At 34.0% G+C, this 25,157-nt stretch overlaps 1 protein-coding gene across 2 annotated transcripts in view; it reads right to left on the bottom strand.

The window, feature by feature from the left end:
* Ddr (discoidin domain-containing receptor 2) overlaps positions 1–25,157 on the bottom strand; it is a 233,873-nt gene that overhangs the window by 21,257 nt on the left and 187,459 nt on the right. For both annotated transcript variants that reach the window (XM_069061943.1, XM_069061952.1), the window contains exons 5-7: positions 16,613–16,760; positions 6,049–6,228; positions 1,514–1,653 (exon numbers count right to left, since the gene is read on the bottom strand). In XM_069061943.1, coding sequence (XP_068918044.1) covers positions 1,514–1,653; positions 6,049–6,228; positions 16,613–16,760 — 468 coding nt within the window. The remainder of the gene's footprint in view (positions 1–1,513; positions 1,654–6,048; positions 6,229–16,612; positions 16,761–25,157) is intronic.

Genomic DNA, 25,157 nt, shown 5'->3' with positions numbered 1-25,157 from the left:
AGACACAAGTTGGACAGTTTTGGTATTTAATAAAGGCATAACACCTAGAATAAATGAATTTCTCCACGACTATTAAAGAATGAATGCATCATTCTTATTGGATGTTCAACGAAAGAATGATATCAATTCCACACACTGGGTGTAATGGTATCAAGAATACAAAGTAATAATTTTAAAACGTCAGTTTCAGTTTGTCTAATAATGAAACTTATTTATCAACTTCTCTTCATAATCGTATAAAAAGTATAGAATTCTATTCGCGGATAATGGCTAATACTAGCTCGGATGGATTACGACACTCGCTTGCGGCTCGTGACACAAAATCTTCCTCACGAGTAATAGCCATCATTATCCGCTCATTGGATAATATACAGTGTGGAATAAAATGATTTATATCTAGTTACCTTTGCATTACCCTTGTAAAAATACGAAATGCCGCTCTACAAAAAAAAAAAAAGCCTAACCTCAAAATATTCCAAAATTCCAAATGTGATTTATTGCAAAGGGATGATATGAATGCAAAGTAGAGATTGAAATTAAAAAGGAGCTAACAAAAGCAAGTCATAGCTAGTGTTGAAAGTGGCCACCAACGTTTGTTAATTCAATTTAGTAAACTGTAACAATTGTCAATTCGATTGATGACATTTATTGACAGAACTAATAGTTCGGCACTTCAAAAAAAAAAAGTAGAGCGGTACAGGAAAATTTACATGTGCAAAAATTCCAAAGGTAACTAGATGTAAATCATTTTATTCCACACTGTACAGTGGGGAGCACGGAATTTCGCACACCAATTTGTATGTCATTAAAAAAAAACTATCTAGTCTAAGCTTTATTGTCATTATAATCAATCATGATATATGTGATCATGACTGATGTTTCACCTAAACTGTCACTAAACTGCCGCCAGTATCTCATTTTAATAAAATTATGTCAGTGAAATGTCCAATGTGTGCGAAATTCCGTGCTCGCCACTGTACCATTAAAAATATACTTAAATGTTTTTAATAAACCTGAATACAGTCTATTCCGTTTAAGTATGCAGTATAGAATAGCATAGGGACTATTTTCCCGTCGTTGATTGGTCAAAATGAGAGAAAAGTTTACACCAAGGCAATGTTCGTTTTTTGATAACTATTGTCAAATTTTGATATTTGCTCGATTTTTTGGTTATTAGCGTCAAACTTATCAAGTTTTTGTATCAAACGCATCATTAAACTACAATCTTGTTATTAGAATACCACTACCGTAACTTCCTTTGATTTTTTTTTGTTAATTTTGCTTGGAATGTATGTTTTCAAATTTGCTGCGTTTGCCAGTGTGAAACGTTCTCCGTTCGAAGCGACATCTACTGCATTCTTAAATGGAATGGACTGTAGTGGCATTTAAAAGTAGGTATATTTGATAGTCTTTGTTTGATATGCACTCATTTAAACTAATCTTAATACAATGTGGCAAGTATAAAGCGGATCAAAGCAATTCTTTTGTGTCTATGCTATTGCTTATAATTTACCTGTACATCTTTGCTGAAGAGGTTGTTAGTATGTAGATGAGCGGCGGAGAAGTTGCGTACTTTGTCGAACTCAAAACGCATTTCTAAAGGGTGGCCAGCCCAACCAGGTGTGTCGTTGCGCCATCCCACCCATTCATAACCTAAACACAGAAAATGTGTAATTAGTCTAACACCTCATCTCTAACTCTATATCAACTAGAAAATTAAACACGTCTTTGAATTCGAAATGGCAGATCGTTCAGATATTTCGATAGATAACATTTTGTGGGTGAGTAGTAAATTATTGCATTCAGCTGGTTTTAATTTGTATGTTATTAGAATTTGTTTTAGTGATAGTGTTTCAAAAACTAAAAAATATGACAGAAGATTGCTATCCATTTTGTTATCCTCAATTAGAGCGTTAACTACTTTTCTCTTAGGACCCTAACTAAAGTAAGTTCGATCACTTTGTATCTTTCCACTTCCGGTCTGGTTCCATTTATCTTCGGAAAGAGTTAGCCTCTAGGGAGCACCTCATGCCAGCAAAGCTTTGGCCTAGCTGAAGGAACTGTCACTGTACAGGTGATGACCGCACTTGCTCAACAGGCGGGCCCGATATTAATCCCACGAAACAGCCGAACTCGTAATAAATCTAGTCGCGAACTGCTGATTCACCTACCATTAATCATGACTAAAGCTGAGCGAATGGAGAGACTTCTTTTATTAGGGTTGCGTCGTGCGGCTGTTGTAAGTATTTCTTGTTTGAATACCGATTCTAATTTGTAAAATATGTCAATCGGCAAACACCTACGTTACAAATTGTTTGTCTGTACTTCCACAACCCCACATTCATCAACAAGAATATTACCGACTCAAACCCAACACAAGTACTGAAATGTTTGTTCCTACCGCATTTACGCTTTTGATTTTATGTACTATGATACGAACTACGATGATAAGTTTCTATATGTAGACCCCTAAAAAAATAAGAAAAACTGTTTTGTCCTAGAATGATAGACATTTCATTTTGAAATTGTCAGAAAAATTGCTTGAGAACTGTAGGAATCAATTAAAAGACATTTTTATCAGGAGGGCACAACAAAAACATGGCTTTTGTTATGTCGAGTTGGTCAGTTCTATAAACTTTGAATTACGTTGTGTGTTAGTGTGTTATTTTGTATTGAAAGCTAGGGGTGCCCGTAATTATTAATAAACAAAGAACTGCTATGGTCAAGGGTACCAGCAAAATTTTCTGGACGAAGTGACCCCACACTCCTACATTTTCAAAGATAGTGCAGCACCTGTGTATTTTTAAAATGCATATACTAGTCGTACAGCTTCCTCACAAGGTCATCGCAACTAAGAAACCAAGGCAGAAGTTTTGGATGGAGCAACTCCAAGTGTTAACACTAAGCGACTTGGTCTGCAGACAGGACTCTCCTAGTCTGTGGTTTGGTGAATTTCAATGAAAGCAGAATCTTCCTCGGCCAGTGTATTTTATTTCCTGTGGCTTCCTAATAAAAGTAGCATAGATGCTTGGTGAATAACAAAACTTTTGGCGACTGATGAAGCGGAGTTTCGATTTGACAGGGTTCATAATTTCTACGAGACTCATATTTGGAGTAATGAAAATCCAGACGTTTGTTCAAGAAGGAAATTTTAAATTTGTGGAATTAAATCGTTGTTTTATGGCCTTCTCGTTTATCGGACTCAGAATCCCTAAAATTTGTTTAAGTGAAGCCACTGAGTTTATTCAAGATCTGTGAATTTCCTACTTCGTCAAAGTCGTGTTTTCATTCTTTTTTTTTGCATGCGGCTTATTCGTTCATTGCGGAAAATTTTCCAGTGACTAACAACAGTTTATCTGCTTGTATTTTTTTTTCACATGAGGATTCTTTTCTTATTTTTTCAGAGACCTAAAAATATGTACATATAAAACTATCGCATGACACATGTACTCCAAATCATGAATCATGCTTATTTTTCTGGATTATAAAAATCTAGTCTAAAAAGTAAGGAAATTAATATAGAACGAAATAAACTTGATTTTAATAATAACTAACAAATAAATTAAACAACAATATGTACTTTAAAGCAAGAATTTACTCTAAAAACTGTTTGACGTGTTTTTACATTTTTTCAAAAATTAATACTGTACGTTTTCTGAATTTTGTGCGTTATTTTATCATAACCCTTGCATATTTGCTTTAGACACAATATCTTATGGTTTTAACCCATTGTCGAAAGTATTAATGATTTTCATGTTGATTTATCACATAACATCTTTTTGTTTGTATCTCTAAGTCATTTTTACTTCCATCGAGACTGCATCACCATCCGGAAAATCAATATCACTAAGATTTCATTTTAATTTTGAAATTAAGCAGTAATCCCACGAAGCAGGAATTGCTTTAATATTATGAAAACCACATTATTTATGGGATCTACAGAAATACAGCTCTTGTAAACCGGCGCGAGTTATCGTAATATGACAACACATCTAAACAACACATTTATAATATTTTTGAAAAGAGTATTTTTTGTGAATTCAATGATGTAACACATGCCCACATCGCCGCCATTTTGAACATTTTTAGCATAAAAAATATGTATTTCGCGTTTAAACTTTTTTTTAATTATTATTAAAATGTATTCTGTTTCAGTTAAATGTCTTATCTTTACACTTATTATTGACTTTTATTTATATTTTTGTCAAAGTACAGGCGACAAAGAACTAACGATAGCTAAAGACAACATTTCGAGGCTAACCAAATTTTACATTTTTTTTCAAATTTTTATTGATTCTATAATTTTTTTATAATGTTTCGATTAAAATAAGATATGCATGTGTTACATCACTGAATTCACAAAAAAATACTCTTTTTAAAGATGTTAAACTTGACCTCGCGTGCCACTTAAAAACCATCATCAAAACAAATGATGTTAGAAAATCGAAAAAAATGTCAGATGAATTTACACACTTCTAACTGCGCCCTAAATTTCAACGAGCTCTGCTAAATCGATCTGAAAATATTTAGCCGTATCCATTCTTTTTAGCCACCCTGTATGTATGTATAGGGTTATTCTAAATGATTGTAGTCGAAGTGCGCGTGAAAACTGAATGTAAAATTTATGGTTGCCGCTCCACATAAAAAAATCATCAAAATGATGTGTTAAATTGGGTGCAAAACAACTCAATATTTTTAAAATTGATTGTAGAACAACTCAATATTTCTGGATTCAATCGTTAATTTAGCAAAAATAAATAAAATCCTCATCACCGCACTTTTCACCTAAAAAATGACAGCGACAGCGACACAACTGACAGTTCACATGAAAGCGGCAAAAACGTAATAACATGGGCATGGCCTACTTCGACTACAATCATTTAGAATAACCCTGTATTATAATTCATAATGAATGATACTGAAACGTTTAGCAATTTAGACATTTGTTTTGAACTTTGAACTTGTTTTTGTTCGTTATAAAATTTATTTTTTCCAACTTTTTTTTTTCTCAAAAATGTCCTTATGTAACGTAACAAAATTTTTATACTGTTGTTTAAACAATTAACAGGGCTATCAGAATCAAGAAAAAAAAGGGAATTTCCATTAAAAAAATATCGATGACCACTAAAACAAATGACTGCTTGGAATTTTATTTGCTATTAAAATATGTAGTATCTTTATAACCTAAAATTGACCCGTCCAAAGATTTTTTTGAAAAAAAATTTGTTTAATTTTTAATGAATGTAATCCATTCTTTTGCCGCTCACTGTACATATATTTTTTGTTATAAAATGCGATGGCCTTCTTGTTTTAGGTCGGTCGTTAATAGATATTCGGTTTTCAGACACCTGGTAATATTGTAAATTGTTTCATCACTTTCATCATAACTTTCTCGTTCTAATATGTGACACGTATGCTTTAGAAAAAATAAAGTTTTCTATTTAATACTGAAAGACAAATGTAATTTTTTATATGTCATTTTATTGCAGTTATTGCATTTCTTTTTAAAAAGAAAGAAACTTCACTAAACAATTAAGCAGCGCCAGACAAACACACGTTCAGTAAACAGCCGTTCGTATGCAAAAGTAACACGATTATTATTAAAACGTTTTTCATCATTTACCACCACAGTAAACTGGTTTTATTATTAACTAAAATCTTCGTGTTATGTTTCTTGGAATATGTAATGAATGAGCAAAAAAGTGATATGTATTTAAAAGAACTGACAAGTCACAAGGAATTATTAGGGTATGGCAGAAGGATGTATGATAAGTCAGATGATAAACGCACATTATTGAAAACTCGTAATCCGTTGGGTCATTCAATAAATTTTATAGAAAAGAATCAATTCAATAAATCTGTTGGCCATATCTATTTCAACGTGTCATCAAAAAGCACACGTGTGGCACAGAACGGACAAGATGGAGACAAAATACAGACATAAAGCGGAATGAATCGGTCCCGAACAACACATTGTACCAAGTGCCCCTGGCGAGGGCCGTAATATAAATGTAAATGCGTCCAAACCAAATATCGCAATGCTGTTACCTTTGCCATGTCCTGCGAGGTCAAGTCGGAAGTTATCCTGTCCTTTCTGTCCGTCGACCAACTGGCCTAATCCCCGCGAAAGATGGCCACCTTCTTCCCTCCCGTCGTAAGTGCGGTCGGTGAGGTCTAATTCGGGACCGCGATGGAGTCCCTGAGGCACGTCGTAGCTGAGCAGACCGTCTGCAACACGTCAACAATATGACAACGGAAGCACCTGTGCCGCGAAGTTATTTATAATACCTATTAATCTCTGCAATTAATAATATTCGCGCCCTGCACAAATACCGTCATAATTAATCATAGTTAGAGTCGGTGTATTAAATCAACGGTAAAGAGAGAAAAATCACTTTTCGCGCTGCAAACACAAATACGGGCTATTAATATTAATGTTTTAAAAATTTTGATTTATGGATTTTTTAAGTGACATGTTTACACTGTTTTAAATTCAACTTTTGCTGCCTTATTACAGGAGGCAGCTATACCTAATTTACCTAAATAATACACAAATGCAAATAAAATGGAAAAACTCGCAATCTAACTGAGATTGTACACACTCGACGAAAAAACATACACTTCCGGTGAAAATGCAAAAATCCGATTTCTTTTATACACATTATGTTTTAGTTTAATCGACTAGGGCAGATATTTAGCTTAGAAAATTATTGTAATTATTCCTAATAATTTATTACAAAAAAGACTTGTTCTATATTCTGACTTGGTTCTTCATATCTGAAAAATAAAGTAACTGAAACTAGATCACTGAGTTATTGTGCAGCTTTCTAAGTCGCAGACATTTGTACTCACGAGAAATTTTATTCATTTTATATCAGAATGCTAAGCAACCACTTATTGTTAGATGTGTACAACAAATTTTATACTTTTCTGAAAATTACCAACAGATATTAAACACTTTTTTATTCTCTACCTAGCTTCTTTAAAATTCATATGAACATATTTATTTCAAAATCAATGACTGTACAATAAAACCATTTAAAATCCAAGCAAGAATATTTAGATGCACTTGGCTTTTGGCTGAATTTATCAAGCGTCTAATTTTATATGTGACTGTAAATTATCTTTTAGAAAAGGACTAGCTTCAAAAAGAGAGAAGTTACAAATTTTAGTTATTACGTTCCTTACAAAATTTGTTAAATTTCGTTTCAATTTTATTTATTTACGACAAGTATGGCTACGATAGGTACATAACAACTGAATTAATTCCTTTTAAGCTCCGGGCTGAGAGTTGCTTTAAATCCATTGCCCAGTTGTAGAAAGTTTTATTGTTCCACTTAGCCTATTCTCTTTAGTAGCGTTGCCGTTTGTGAATAATGTCATTTGCTTTATTATTTAATGTTCGCTTTTCTGATTCCCCTGTGGGTTCTCGAAATAACAAATAACATGCATACTGTAACATGAATTATGTAAAATGATTTATTTTCCAATAACAAAAGGTAAAAGTATGAAAAGTAATCATAATTAAAATAATCTGATAGTTACGACGTGTCAAATTCGTTATTTTTATTAAATAAAATATGAAAAGTACATATTCCATGTTTCTTATCCAAGTGAAGAAATCATTTTCAATTTACAACAATTAACAGATGTGCGATAATAATGTTCTTTCGTTATTCTGAATAACTTTATGTGTCATTTGATGTTACGTGTGTGATGTCGATAATGCTATGCACACCTGAATGGAAAATTAAAGAAATTTGATAATAGTCATTAGATTCGCGTTTCGATTCCTGGGAGGTCCTAAGGACTTAATAGAGGGAGAAGTAGACCACGAGAATGGTGCGAGAGTTTGTTTGTTATGAGAGGCTGGGTTGTAGATTTCAACGTTCTCCAAATCACCAACTTAACTGAAATTTTTGGTCACAGCCAATTCTACTTTTTTTTCGATCTCACGGTACTTCCGTGGAAATACTGAGGAAATACTTACGTCCAAAATCTCATAGCCTTCTTTGATCTAAATAATTATTGTTGATCGCACGGTATACCTACAGACTGATTCACATAACGTTCCGACCCTAACGAAATTTTCGGGCTCATTATCACTCGTGAAATACCCTGCTCACAAAGAAGTTTGCAGCATATGGGAATTTTTATAAACTAATTTAGCAACATTTTACAACCGCAATCGTGTTTAATAAATTCTGAAAATAGAGTTTGAGTTAAATACATACATGTATGTATCGGAAAATTAAAAAAAAAGGAATAACAAAGACGATTAACATAATGAAATTTGATAAATCAACATGTAAATAGAAAATTTACCCATATGGAACAAATGGAATGTCCGAATCATTATGATTGGAAAAGTTTGTATTCATATGTGAAGTGACAAGGGTCAGGGCGGTTATAGATTAAAAAAGACGTGTACCATTCATGAATATTCTTTTTTTTCCATATTGATCTATATGGAAGATTAGCTTGTGAAAATATGTATTACAGTTCAGAGTAATTTTCCGGAACAGGGAATTGAAACATCCTAAAATTAACATATTTTACAGTGGTTATTTTTCCTAAATAATATCCCGTGGCATAAATCGTTTCGTCATTCCTATTACATATTTAAGCTGGAACAGTATTTTGTAATAATAGATTAATTGCTTATTGGAACGTGATATTCTGCGGCAGCGAAACCCATATTTTAGTTCCTTCTCATTTAATTTTACTGTAATTCACAACTTCCGCTACTTTTTTTCTCGACTATTCAATATCCCGGCGTATGAGTTGAACATGCTTTTCACAGCGGGAAGCTAAATTGCTGACATGTAGTTTGGTATCGGCAAGTTAGAAACAATTGAAATCTACCACGAACGCTACATTATTCCCTGCTTGTTCAGCAGAGGCAGCCATTACAAACAAAACAACATACTCTGCTGCTAACCATCATTATTAGAGAACTTCGTACAGAAAGCCCAATTACAGATAAAACATCAACCATGTGAACCATGTTACACGGAAAACAACCTGAAATTATTTCATTTGCTAATTACTTCAACGCAGTTCTTGCTAATCATGGTTCCCTGCATCAGGAGTGTTAACTTCCTTTTTTACGTAATGTATAAAGCTAACTTAATTATCTGCAACATAAAAGTGGCACATTCTCACAACATATTGCACTGCGGATGGAAAAAACTTTTCATCATTATGTATCACACCGTCGTCAACCCAAAAATGAGAATTAGTATTTTCAGTTCATGACGAAGACTTATAAAAAACCTATGTTATGTAGATTTATACACAAAGTAGCACGCAATTTTTCAGAAAGTGTTTTTATTCATTTGAAATAATACTTATATCTAGTTAGTTTTTAGATTGTTGGTCCAACCTTACCTTACCTTTGTGCTTTGTGATAAATTACAAATGCAACAGTCTTGATCAACTTATAAAAACACTTTGGCAAGTAAAACGGAATGGAAATGAGGAAAAACAAATAATAAGGTGTGTATGTACTTGCTTCAAAGTAATATTTCTGGCATACTTTTATATCGAGCGATCCATTGAATTTGTTATTAAAGTTGGCGCTGGAACTGAAGCCGTAGGTCTTTTTGAATCGATACACTTATTTGTGTATAAATTAATATCACAAAATGTTATCAGTGGTGTTAAACGAAGGGTCCGTTTCTACTTAGAACAAAATGGTGAACACTTTCAGCATCAGTTGTAACATTGTTTAATAAAATAAACATTACCATTGTAAATTTTCTCTTAATTCCTCGAATCCTTAATTCGCCATTTTCTGTTTTACAATAGTCATTAAATGTGACGTTTGTCGCGATAGTTCAAAACTAGACATGTGTTGTGTAGCCCGATTTTACGGTACTTCGCTACACTTTCTTCGGGCTGCCTGTCGTCGAATGTGTAATAATACTAGAGGTCGTCCTTAATCTATTTATTTACAATTAAAAATTACAACGTTTGTGACTAGTTTTCAGAAAACGATAAGACGAACTGTGTCGACCACCGGGGTGGCGTCCTCTTAAATAATCCCTAAACTACCTGCTAAAATAAACTACCTGCTAAAAGGAGGGTGTTGGCTAGCAGTACATCATAACACCTCCCCTCACATTTGAAAAATTTGTGCAATGATACAAATTTTAATCTAAATACATATATAATAATATCGAATATAAAATTAACATACATAATTACATACTTTTTTTTTTTTTTTTTTTTTTAAATGGTACAAATTTTATTCTAATACATACATAATAATATCAATAACTATAAGTAAGTATGATTACACGTATCAATAATTAATGAAATAATATGACTTAAATATCTACCTAATTGGAATAACAACGATTCATCGGTACTTACTTATTCTATTCTATAAAGTGTTAACATAGACTTTTTTTTTTTTTTTTACAAGATTATGGTAAAGCAAGGTAATAACAAAATTACATGGGTAAAAGTTTTTTTTTTTTTTTCTAGGAACATTTCTTTAGACGGTTTACGTGGACTGTAGTAGGCTTTTTGTTGACTAATATGGTGTAGTTAACATCTGAATCTTTTGAAAGTACTGTGAAAGGACCTTTAAAACGTGGTTCTAATTTTTTTGATTTTCCTGGTGCCTTTGCATCATTGGTTAACCAAACCTTATCGCCAGGTGAGAAATTTTGTTGATTTACGTTGGAATCATATCTGTTTTTTGATTTTTCTTTCTCCCTGATTATAGTTTCTCGCGCAATTTGATGTGAATGTTGCAATCTTGCTTTTAATTCTGCATAATAATCATCATAATTGTAATGGATTTCAGGATTTTCCTTTAATGATGTAGGAATTGAAGCTTTATGTCCAAATAATAGCTCGAAAGGTGTAATTTTTGTAGATGTATGAGGTGTTGTGTTATATGTGAATGCTGCGAATGGTAGGAACTCGTCCCAATTATCACGATCCCGATTAATAAATGATCTTAGGTATTCGGCTAATGTTCGGTGTGTTCTCTCGAGGCTGCCATTTGTTTGGGGATGGAAACTTGTTCCGTGAATTTTTTTAATTTTTAGAAGTTTACACGTTTCCCTGAAAATCGCGCTTTCGAAATTTGTGCCTTGGTCAGTTAGTACGGTTTGTGGCATACCAAATTTACAAATAATTTCAGTAGTGAAATTCTTGGCTATAGTATTGGCTTCTTGGTTTGGAATGGGAATGGCTATGAAAAATTTTGTGAGATCGTCGATGAAAGTCAGTATGAATTTATTATTATTTTCGGTTGGATTAAGGGGACCTACAACATCTAAAAATATTTTCTCAAAAGGTTTGGATGACGTGGTAGTTATGGTCATTGGAGCTTTCGTTTTCCGACTAATTTTGTTTTGTTGACACGTTTGACATGAATTTATGAAATGCTTAATGTCTTTGTACATTTTGTGCCACCTGTAATGTTCTTTTATGCGATTAAAAGTCCGATTTACACCTTGATGACCACCAGGAGGATTTACGTGGTAATCTTTTAAAATGTCTTGAATTTCATTTCGAGTTAGATCCTTTTTAGTATTATTATGAAAAATTATTATTTGAATATTTGTATCTTTGAAGATGTAGCGAATCATGGTTCTTATGGATTCAAATTTAATTTTATGTAGTTTCAAATTCGAAGTCGATATACCAATTTTTTCAATACTATATTTGAAAGAAAACTCCTTTAAATTGATCAAGCCTTGGAAAATGTCTGCATATGATGATTTATGGGCATGTGTTTCTTTGGTAATTAGATATAGAAAATAGCGATTGTCAGATTTTAAAAAAGCGATGTCTGAGATGTTGACATTTTGTGTTTTCAGTTCGGGACGACTATTATGATACTCTACTTCTGATTCGAAATGTTTGTCCGTAAAATAAACAAGATTGACATCATCGGAACTGTCCTCCATGGCTTCGTCCGATTCGAGCACGTTCGAGTTTATAATGACTTTAGATTTGATGTGTTTTAAATATTGTTCGTACGATTCACTATTTTCACCGTTAAGTTTGTAAATTCTGCTGAGGGCATCGGCGTTTGTATTTAATTTACCCGGCTTATGAATTATGTCAAATTCGTACTCTTCTAATTTTAGTCTAAATTTCATAAGACGAGACGACGGATTTGAAATTGAAAAGAGATAAATCAAAGGTTTGTGATCAGTCACGATCTTAAATTTTTTTCCGTATAGATAAGGCCTAAAATATTGAACACCGTAGACTATAGCGGCTAATTCCCTTTCGATGGTTGAATAATTTTTTTCAGCTTTGCTCAACGTTCTCGATGCGTACCCGATAGGTAAATCTTTACCGATTATGCCCTGGGATAAGACCGCACCGACTGCATGTTGACTTGCATCGGCTGTTAGAATAAATTCTTGATTAAAATGGGGATACTGCAAAATAGGGGGATTTATTAATTTGGCTTTTAATTTATCAAATGATTCGTCACACAGAGATGTCCAATTGAACTCAATATTATTTTTTAGAAGGTTGTTCATCGGATATGCTATTTGTGAAAAATTTGGAATAAATTTTCTATAATATGATGCTAAACCTAGGAAAGATCTGACGTTGTCTTTGTTTTTTGGAGTTGGATAATCCCTGACCGCTTGTATCTTGTCGGGGTCTGGTTTAATCCCGTCTTCCGAAATAACATGGCCTAGGTATGTAATTTCTTTCCTTAAGAATGAACATTTACTCGGTTGTAATTTTAAATTATGCTGTCTAAGCCGGTTAAACACGTCAATCAGTTTATTATTGTGATCTCTCAGGGAACTACCATAAATAACTATGTCGTCTAAATAGACAAGGCATTTTATTCCTTGGAGACCCGTAAGAACATGATTCATTAGTCTTTGAAATGTGGCGGGAGAATTTTTTAATCCCATAGGAAGTCTTTTATATTGATAGCGTCCTTCAAATGTGAATGCAGTAAATGGTTTGCTATCCTCGCTCAAAAGAATTTGGTGAAATCCTGTCGCGAGATCGATAACACTAAAATATTTAGAATGACCTAATTGTTCCAAGATTTCGGTAATGTTTGGCAGGGGATAAGCATCCGATTCAGTTATGTCGTTTAATTTTCTAAAATCAACAACTAAACGCCATCTTTTATTTCCCATATTGTCGGGTTTTTTAGGGACAATTAATATTGGTGCGTTGTAAGGAGAAACACTATTTTCTATAATGTCATCTTTTAACATTTGATCGATTTGTTGTCGGACTATGGGTTTTTGAAATTCAGGAATTCTATAAGGTTTGACGAATACAGGCTTTTGTGTTAGCAAGGATATTGAATGTTTTGTGGCATTAGTGTGCGTTAATTGATCGTCTTCGAGATAGAAGATGTCATTAAATTCTCGGCAAATTTTTAAAATTGAGTCATATTCTTCTTTATTTAAATGATTCTGAAGTATTTGGGATTCTAATAATTGTAACCGCTTGGAATGAGAACTCTCTATGAAATTTATTGCGTGGTAATTGTCTAGATCTTCGAACTCGAAATCAGTTATTTTTATTTCTGAGGGTATTTCTAAAGAATTTATTACTCTCACTCGACAATATCCGCTTTCGCCTTTTACAATGGCATTTGGAATATATAAACCGTCGACCACTCGTTTTTGTAAACAAAGTTTGGGTCCAGAAAAATTTACCCCTAATTTCGTTGTAAATTCCGTTCTAGGCGGAATCGTTATTTGAGGGACGGTTTCCGCTAAGAGAGATTGGTTTACGACGGGTGTTTCTTGGAACATCTGGTTCATGGGGAATGAAAAGGTTTCGTCCTGTATCGTTATTTGTAGAGCCGGTATTGCAAAATTTATGACGCCTTTATGTTTTTCCAAAAAATCTTTACCTAAAATGCCATCTCCGGGGATGGGAAAGTTTGAATCGACAATGTGAATTGCATGGCCAATTGACACCTTATTAGAAAGCTGGAAATTCCCAAAACATACGCCTAAAGATGTTACGATTTCTGTGCCAATACCTTTGATTTTAATTTTTTTTTCAATGGACACTTGTGCGTCATCATCGGCGGAATTAATTTTTAAAAGTGAGATATCCGATCCCGTATCAAGTAGTAGTGTTGCAATTTTAGAGTTTGATATGTTGAGCGGAAGTTTGATAAAACATGAGTTTTTATTTGTCAAAACAAACACTTGCTTTTCAAATGAATTTATTGGGAAGCAGTCCTGAGTTCGCGGACCGAGATTTGACTGCCTGAACTCGATCCGTTCTCGTTTCCCGACGTCTCTTGCGAATTTTGGACATCATTGTTAATGTTTTTTCGACTGTTGTTATATATTCTTTTCCTACAGAATTCAATCTCATGTCCTATGCGTTTACAGTATCTACAAAATAATTCTGTACCGGAATTGGTTTGTGTTTGATTACTAGCTTTCGACCAATTATTTTGACCACGGTTTTGATTTGAGAAGTTGTGATTATTTGCATTATAACTATGATGATTACCGCGATTTTGGTTTTGTGAGGTTTGATTCGATGCATTGCTGTAGTTATTGTAACGACACTGGCTGGTGATATGGTTTGATCGACCGCATTTTTTACAATTTTGATTTGAATTATTTTCCCGACTTCTACTGTTAATGGCAACATTCCTTTCTTCGTCGCAAGCCGCCTCGATTGCTGTAGGCAAGTCATCGAAACGACACGCTTTAATTATAAGTTTAATCGAATCATGTAAACCATCAACAAATGCCTTAAGAGCTGTTGCTCTATTCAAATTTTGAATCGTTTCTTTGGCGTTTTCACCTTGACTGGAAATGCAAACATCGTCTAGTTCACCTAATATTTTTTCGATTTTTGTCGCGAATGATCTTACATCGGTCTTGCCCTGACGACAAGTTAGCAGTTCCATTTGAATTTGAGCCATTGTTCGTCTTTCTCTATAATGATCTTTGAGTAGTGTTTTTAATTCGGCCCAATTGTTTATTGTTTTGTACTTAATTAAATTGTAAGCTTGGTCGCAAAGTTTAGTTTTTACAACACTTAAAAATGTAGTTTGTTCCGCATCAGTGTGATAGCAGTGTCAAAAACAATGTCGCAACATGTCAGGAATTTATGTAGCTGCTCTTTACTTCCCTTGAATTCGGGGATCATCTTTAACGCTATTTCGATACAAAAAGGCATTTTTGATTGATCTGTTGCGTCACTGGTTTCGTATAATGATAATGAATTCGATGGAAGATTGGCTCGAAGCTCGACCTTACGTTTCTGAGCTCGAGTTTGCATATAATTTGCGTTAACTGACTAAATGACTAAAAATTAGGCACTAAGATTTTGCACTTATCGCTGTCGTGGTGGATTGCTGGACTGGACTGGATTATTTGACTTGATCACCGACGTGGCCCCTAGATTGTTCACTCCTCGCGTACGGAACGTCGATTTTTGATTCTGACCCCTGGATCCTGGATGAAGTCGGATCAGTGACTTTCGACGGATACTTCCACTGTACACTGAATTTTCGGTGATTTCAAACCGAAGTGAACTTCACATACACACACTGCACAACAGTAGCACAACTGAGATGACGACTTAACAACCGACATTAACGCATTAACCCCACACCTGACACCAATTTTGTTGTGTAGCCCGATTTTACGGTACTTCGCTACACTTTCTTCGGGCTGCCTGTCGTCGAATGTGTAATAATACTAGAGGTCGTCCTTAATCTATTTATTTACAATTAAAAATTACAACGTTTGTGACTAGTTTTCAGAAAACGATAAGACGAACTGTGTCGACCACCGGGGTGGCGTCCTCTTAAATAATCCCTAAACTACCTGCTAAAATAAACTACCTGCTAAAAGGAGGGTGTTGGCTAGCAGTACATCATAACACATGCGTTAACAGTTCCACCGCCAACAAATTTAATGGATCGCACGATATGTATCAAACAGCAGAAGATTTAATAAACCTTATACATATGCACTCGTATGGATTAATGTACATTAAATATGGCGTTTGTAATACGTTCAGCTTTATGTCAACTACATCTGTATACCAAAAGTTTAGAATAACGGAAATCTTTTCCCATAATTTTCATTTTTCTACCCCTCTCCGTTTCCGCGCAATGACGTCTTCACCATTTTAAATGGCAATTTCCATTTTTTTTTGCAGACTGTTAATTGGGTAGCAATTTTACACAAAAAAAAGGTTAATAAGAAAATGATACTCATGTGAGTGAACAAGAACTGATAATTGACTATAAGGGTCCGCTAAAATATTTTTCTTATAGAAAAGTCCTCGAGCTTTCAAAGTTTTGGAAGCACTGAAGAAAATGACCAAAAATTTTAGAAAAGAAGATATGTTACTTTTAATAACTGCACTTTTGTTTATGTTTTTAGCTAATTTATCTGATTGCCAAAGTATTCACTCACCGTAATATGTACCTGTTGAACTAAAAATCGGGAACATTAATAAGGACTAATTTATTGTAACATTACTTTTGTTCCTCGATTGACAACTAGAGAACGAGGTCATGTTTGGAATATTTATTTCGATTAAGCGGCATTTTATCCAAAAAAAACCGAAATAAATTAATGCATACTTTTCTAGTTGAAAAATAACTAACCTTCCCATTTGCAGCCGACGAGTTCCGTTCGCATACAAACCGTGCGCACGTGATCACTGTATGGAAGAAAGCGAATTTTCGAGGCTATTACAGGGGGATCAAGCTTCTGATCTACGATCGTGAAAGTGTTTGTATTTCCAGGTAAAAGCTGAAACAATAAAAAACATTTTAACATTCAGAAATACGGCTGTTTCAATATCAGAAGTTAGGTCGCATCACACGTGTATAAATACCGTGCCTTCAAGTAAATTCGGAATTAGAATAGGGTGTGATTTATATACTCGTATTTTGTCTATTAATGGTTCGTAGACTTTTTAGCACTGTCAGTGTCAACTGCATAAAGTTGGCAACATGCAATTTTTAAAGACAGCACAGTCCACGTGTTGCCAACTTTATAATAAAACCACACCCTACTCTAATTCTGAATTTATTTGAAAGCACGGTATTATGTTTATGCAATGCCTACACCAGTCTTACTGACATTTTTTGCCAAGAGTTATAGTATATTACTAGTGTCCGGACGAAATAGTACCGTACAAGTCGACCAGTACAACTTTGCGTAATCCCTCGCTCGCACATAAACACGATTCAGCTGGTTCCCTGTTATTGAAAGCGAACCAGCTGAATCGTGTTTATGTGCGAGCGTGGGATTACGCAAAGTTGTACTGGTCGACTTATCCGGTACTATTTCGTCCGGACACTGTATATTACATACCGAGGAGGAAAGTGTTCCATTCCGGTCGAGAAAACAATCGTTTACCGAGAAGCTTGCCCTCGAGGTGAACTAGTTCTCGAGACACAGGAATGGACTTTTGCCGAGGTTTGTATACTACATATTTTATTCATACTCAATCATTTAATAAAACAAGCAACATTATAATAATAAAAAATAAATAAGAACGAACCTCCGTAATATTGTCGTTTATTTCGGCAAAATATTAAAACTTAGTAGGCGAGCACGATTGAGATTGTATTAAATTTTAGTTCACAAAAGTCAAACCAAATTGACATTTGCTCACATTTTTTAACAAACAAAATGTGCGATAGTAAAATAGAGAGTACCTTCCCCAGAATTGCGGGAATCCGCACACAAATTAACACTCATTCTCTTAACTGAGAAAAGCAAATTACGATACAAGAAAAACGTACAGAGATTTTCGCGATTGGTGCGACAGTAGCGCCACCACAGGTCAGTTATGGGTTTCATTACTGACCGCTTACGACTCATTATTGACTCCTTTTTTCACCATTACTGACCGGTTGATGTGTACACGAGTAATCGCTCACTTTCTAACCGTTAAGATGTTAGAAAAGCTGTACGTTACTAACCGATTGTGAATAAAAAATTTATTTTATTTTATATCAATGATTATGCCTTTATCTGCTATTACTGGTTGAATTTACCAGTAAGAATTCGACTGAAAAAGAGAAACGATGAAACAGGCATTTTAATATCACGTATTTTAAGAAAAAGCTTTTCAGGAGATGACTGAACCGATCCTACAGTTTTTGTTCTTTTTGTTTTGTACTCACACGAACAGCAAGACGGGTTTTTCATTGCTTTTCATACTTGGTTTTCACGCTTCTCTTCTCATTTCGTACGATAAAAAGAGCTGTTCTAGCTGAAACTGCCGATACGAATAAACAACAAAGAGATAGGTAAAAAAATTCCAAAGATAATTCTATTTACCAAATATTTTTACCTAAGTAGGTACATTGCGTTAGAAATGCAATTTACATATTTAATTCATCCCTAAACACTGAATATTTTAATAAATGTACTATTAATAATAATTTCATTTGTTTTGGTCTTACAGCGTTCACAAATAGACGACGAAAAGTTAACAGAACTCCACATGTTTCTATCTGAACATACAAATCTTCATAATTAACAAAATTCAACATTGCTGCCAACTAAAACTTTTATGGTTCAACATTCTAACTGACCTCTTGCGATTAATTTACAATAGCAGCAATAATTATTAGTTAAGCAAAAATTTCATTAGTACTGTCAGTCGCTCAACTCCAACAACCTTTAAAATATATTAAATCAATAATAATAATTATTGACTTCACTTGCCAGAACAATCTGTCAACTTGTCGTCATTAGGTTGATCGGTAACAGAATCCATCAGTTTCTCCACAGCGTATCCGAAATGCTTTAAATTTATTCGGATAGTTATTGTATTTACAACCCCGATATTTTGCAATTGATTTACCACATTTGAACTACCTACTTATTATGACACTTAACACACGGTGTTCATGTTTAAAGTTTATAAACATGTAATTGAAAAAATATTGGAGTAATATTTTTAGGCACCCTTAATGAAAAAGGTAATTTTACGTACTCCCAGGCGGACGAAAAGTTACTCTTTTTCGGCCGCACTTTTCTGATCCTGGACCGTGGTCTGTTTAGTAACTTAATAACGAATAATAATATTCGTAATAAGAAAATGAACGTTCATATAATCGATAGCAACAGCGTGATGAGAAAATGTGTAATACAACAGCGAAAGTGATGAATAAATGTCTAATACGCCGCTGGACATCGCAGATGACAAAGGCAATAGTTGTCCTGCCACCATATGTACATAAGTAATAGTATTGCAAATAGTACATTTCTCGTTTTGTTTGCAAGCTGATAAAAAATACTATAAAAAATTATTAGTATGTACCTACTATTCCGGTCAAAAAATTTCGTCCATCCTTTTCCTGTCATTCCATAAAAATTGCGTGTAGTTTAACCTTTATTGTCATTATGATTGACGTTTGCAAATTAAAATTTGAAATTTGTTACTGTCACCCATAAGAAGATAGACACAATTTGATTGACACATGGCAACATGTGACATGAGGTTATTCGTTCCTAAAGGGTGGTTTACAACATACGTGAGTGGAATGACAGTTGTGGACGAAATTTTTTGTCCGCCATTGTATTAATAAATGTATTTATTTGAAAAAAGTAGATTTGCAATTTTTCCAATGATGTCTTTTGTTTTGTCGTTCGTGCGGTCGTCAAAAAATGTAATGTGCACCTCGGCCAAAAAGTGCTCCGTCTCGACTAGAAAACCCAGATTCGGACAAAAAAGAGGCACTTTTTGACCTTTATACACAAATAACTATTTCTATTTTGCACCTTTGACACAGTCATTATAACACTCAGACGGGTTTCGAAAAGGAGTTCTTTTCGATCCCGGTAGCAGGAACATTTACTTCAATTTTTAATGTTGGGAATGACTGATAGTGAGTAGTGGCTATGTGATTATTTGACACTTTCAATTTAAAACTTGCAGTTCGTCTAGTTAACGGTGTTACCAACGTTTTATATTTGCCAAATATAAATTTCCTGGCATTATGATTTGAACTTTTTTTAATTTAAAATTTAAAATAGGAGCAAAATAGAAAAAAACATTATATTACACTCGTTTAATAAGCCATTTTGTCGCAATTGTTTGCTTTATAGCACTCCGTGCTTTAATAAACCCGTGCGACAAAATGTGTCTTATAAAACTTGTATCTACATACAGGGGTCCAAGAACTTGCGGCTCAAACTTACAGTGCGTTTCCTTGGTGATAACTTAAAGCAATAGCGTTTAAAAAAAAAGGACAGGGTATAATCGATTTTTTTTAATGAATAATTAAAGTTGACCAATCAGAAGGACGCTGTTAATTTGAATTTCAGGTAAATTTAACCAACAGTTTGAATTGCCTAGCAACATAATTCTAGTACGAATGGTATAGAATTTCAAACATTTAAATGTTTGGGCAACTGTGAAGATTTTGACAACATCAAGTTATAATTTGATTTGAAATTGTCAAACTTCGTATTGAAATCATCTATACAGCTACAGAGTATGCCGAAATGCTCATACTTTATGGAGAGTGCGGGCGCAATGCACGTGAGGATGCAAGGGAATATGCAATACGTTTTCCTCGACGTTTGCCACATCCAAATTATAACGTATTTCTACGGTTGGTATATCGTGCTCGAGACACTGGGTCCTTGGTGCCTACCTAACAAGAAATTGGTGGTCCCCCGCGAGAAGTTAGGACACCAGAGACTGAAGATGCTGTTCTTCAGTCCTTTGATGACAACTGTAGAAGAAGTAAATATATTTGAAGAACTATTTTTATCGCGAACCTATCAATACTTGAATGACCGAATTCACGAAGCACTGGCTACTGTTATTCCTTATATGCTTAGGGCCAGTTTATAGAAAGAGAATTAAATATTTAATTGGAATTAAATTTTAATGCGCGATTAACTCATGAATCCGAAATTTTGATTGGTTCAATCTGATCACGTGTTCACTTAATCTCGCATTTGATTACGATTAACTTAATTTCGCTTCTGTAAACTGGCCCTTAGACTGGCAAGGGAAAATTTAATAAACGAGCTCGCCTATTCCTTCAGATGAAAGGTGGTCATTTTGAACACTTGTTATAAGTAAATTATTCTTTTTATTTTGCATGTTTCTTATTTCATTTGTTGCATTCTACACCGTTTAGTTATAAAATTTGATCTTACATTTTTACTAATAATGATGCTAAAATAAATAGGTTAGTTCAATCCAGTTTTGTCTTTTTTCTTACAGAACTGCCACTATGCTTGATCTGTTGTTCAAAACCTACGTGTAACTCCAGCTTTTTTGCAATGTCAAGAATGTTCCTAAAAGTCTTTTCTTTCATTTCGACGATGACGAGTCCGGCTCGTGTAGCTGCGCTACCTAATACCATTGTCTAATGCGTTGCAGATGCAGAGTGTATGCACAGGAGTCAGGATAAATTTCTTGTGATTCCGATTCAGTTCACAGGCCCTGCATATTTCACTTTTTACTAAGATTTTTAAGGCAGTAATATTACTCACTTGACGCTATGTCGTCATTTTACCTTCCATCAACAAAGGTTCAATTCATCATATCCCTCCCATCAATTTCCCATACCCCTCAAGGTTACAATTGCTCTGAAATTTTCACTCATACCAAACCATATTTCATTCATTGCCGGAAGAAGAAACTTCTTGCGTTTTCTGATTTAGATTCTATACATTTGTTCACCTGCCTTTGGCGAAATTATCCCATTTTTGGTTATTTCAAAAGTAGCTGTCACTTTTGACGTATGTTCCGACAAGTCGACCAGATAAATATTGAAAATAATTTTATTATTCATCGAATTATACGTTGCTTGGCAATTGAGGGAACGTACTCAATTTTCTCATAAAGGGAAAATTAGATTGAGCTCTATTGGTCAATTTGATTAATTCATAACTAAAAAGCTGTTGCACCCTGAATATTTTTCTAAACGTTTTTTACCTTCATTACCATCAAGGAATACACAGTTTCAATTTGATCCTCGAGTTCTGGGACATCTGTATAATAAATTACTATTTTAAGCATCTAAATACTAACATACCTATACAGGTTTTTATTATTATCGCATTTTTTATTTTTATTGTACACTCCCCACAACAATTATCGCATAACATATGTTTATAGATGTAAAATCTGAACTTTAACTTAATTTTTTTTCTGTTATCCTTCCGAGAATGGAATTGAATAAAATCCATATTGCACATACGAGTATCAACATAAGGAGTTAGAGTCATTGATTTATTCGCTCTAAAGTATTGTGGTATAGTTCTCCCAGAGCTGCAGCGATTTTATGGCAGGGTACCATTGTATAAACGTTAACAACACCGACAATAGGTTTAAACCACAAGTACAACCCCTAATCGTAAATTCGTCCAAGTACTACCCTGTAAACTGACAGGTATAGAACGAAAATGATGATTGACAGGGGTCTGTTTATATCGCTTATCGGCATCTCAACAGGCGTAATAATTACTATTGCCCTGCCATAAAATCGCTGCAGCGCTGGGAGAACTATAAATGAGATGGTTCTGCAATGTCTTGCATACAGTCAAAAAAAATTAACAAACACAAGCAGTGCCAAAATCAATTATTATTCCAATATAGGGTTGAAATCTTCTTAAAGATTAAATTTACTCTATTTATACAAAATGTTTGCAGACCATTTGCTATACACTTAAGAAACAAATTGATGCGCTAATTGTTGTGTTGTGTGTATTTAATATTTTTTATTTTATTAGTTTTATAACTCACCTACAATAGTATATTATGTTATGAGGAGCAAAAATGAAGTTTTATGTGCTGCGGCTGATAGATTGGCTGGCGAACGCAGTGAGGCAGACAAACCAGCGAAAGCACATAAAACCATTTTTGCTCCGAATAACATATACTATTTTTTCTTCAAACCTTCATAACAAATTATTTAAGACATGTTAAGACTTTACAGCTGCTCATCAGCGGAGAGAATAACTTCACGGAGGCTCTCAGCGGAGATAATAATTTCACGGACGCTCCTCAGCGGAGATAATAACTTTACGGACGGTGGTCAGCTCGTTAGATGCCATGACAATGAAGTGACAGTTTAGAATTATCAATGCAGCAGTGCAATGTCATTTTTAGGGACGTTTGAAGAAAAACTTGTTTTTTTGGGGTAAAAAATTGATTCAAATCGTTTGGAGAATTAAAAGCATAATGATTCTGCGAACTGAAAAAACTAACATTGTATTATTAACTAAGCAAGACCTGGATCCAAATATGTACATATGTATTACTTTCACCATTAAATGAAATTAAATAAAAAAAAGACGAGTCCATAACACCTTATTTATCGGAGGATTTTAATTATTTATACACCAAGTTAAATAGGCTACAAAAGAGTTTAATAAATTCATTGATAGCCTCAAGGGCTTCAAGGCTAAGCTGCCAAAACATTTATTTGTCATTTGTTTTTCCAGTTAACTTAATTTGGTTATTATTACATTGTAACGCAATGCATTTTGATAGCTTCTCGATTGGTGCTCATCATTTGTTTCAAAAGGTAGTGTTATTTTTATTTATTTTTTTTTTATTTAAGTTTATACTTATGATACATTGTAGTTTTCAGAATTTCTATCAGAATTACTAAAAAAAAGTATATGTTCGCATTAAAAAAACTTTTTTTTTGACAGTTTAACCTTGAAGTCCTTGGGGCTTTGCGTGAATTTAGTAGGCCATTTTGTAACCTATTCACAATCATTTAATTTTGGTATGCAGGGTGATCTGAAATAAGTTTGGAAAAAAAAATGTGGAGTATCCTTGACACAAAATAATTCTGCGTAAATGACTTTTGGAGGTGAAATCAAAAGGATGGAAATCACCCTATATCCTTGTATTTTCAACGCCTATGAATGGGGAAAATTTGTCCAAATTTGTTCACTTCATTAGCAACCATGGTTCCATCAACTCCACAATAAAGTCGTAGGTGCAAGCACACTGCTTTGTACAGGGTCATTATAAATGATGGTCACATCGCAAATGGCGTTGAAAACCCACACAAATTTTGGATGTGCCGCCTGCTTCGTAACGTTAGACAAACTAGTAGACAGATTTGCACTACCGCCGGTGGCGCCACCTATCGGCAATACTGGTCTCACTCATGTTATGAAGCTTGCGGCACATTCAACTACGTCACCAACGCCTACTGCGATGGGACAATAATTTATAATGACCCTGTAAATGTTTCTGTGAAAATGATCGAGAGGAGTAAGGTTACGTTTGTGACTGACGGGCACCTTTGATTATTATTGTTACTAAACTACCAAAATAATCAAGCAATCACCTTTAACTCAGCAGTGTACTAGCAATTTTGACCAAATTTTCAATCATTTGTATCTCGAAATCGAAAAAACTTTTATACGATTTTTTTTTCATCTATGACTTCTCATCACCAATTACCGGGTTTTTTTTTCAAACTTATTTCAGAATCACCCTGTATAGATAATTAAAATCCTCAGATAAATAAGGGAGCTATGGTCACATCTTTTTTTGGGGATACCTGTATAAAATCCTGAAATAGGTACTTAATTGAAGTCACCGAAAATAATGCGACAAGTTTTCAACCGTTCCTGAATCAATAATTTGCTTAATTTAGTAAATATTCGCAGAATGAAGTATAAACCTTACCTACAGGATAGTTACAAGCTTGAAAGAACAAAAATTGCTTTCTTATTTTTCCTTATAAAAGAAAACATGTACACACCATAATGTCACAGCATTGCCATTTTTATGAGCTTTTTTATTGTTTTTGGGGAATTCGACACTACTATGAGATGATTACTGCAGATACATAATGTCTCTTTGAGAGCTTTGAGCCGTGATTAGCCCACCATAAAGAAGATAAGAGGCAATTATAGTATATTGTTTTCCTATTTACTGTTGTTTGTTAAGAGCAATTGTATATTATAATGTTGTGAAGTAATTAATTGAGTTTTAGCTTAACTACAAATGTTACTTCTAATAAAAGGATTTGTTTGTCTGCATTTGGAAAAATTTCCGTATTTAACAATAATAATTTTGCTCTAAATATGGAGGTACATACACACACACACATATTATCTTTACAAAACTAACAATTACACCTAACTTGTTATTAAAGAACGCAATTAGTACAAGTGGTAATTTTTTACTAAGGGTTG

Source organism: Tenebrio molitor, chromosome 1 (assembly GCF_963966145.1).
Source record: "Tenebrio molitor chromosome 1, icTenMoli1.1, whole genome shotgun sequence".
Lineage (NCBI taxonomy): Eukaryota > Metazoa > Arthropoda > Insecta > Coleoptera > Tenebrionidae > Tenebrio > Tenebrio molitor.
This window is presented reverse-complemented; position numbering and strand designations above follow the sequence as displayed.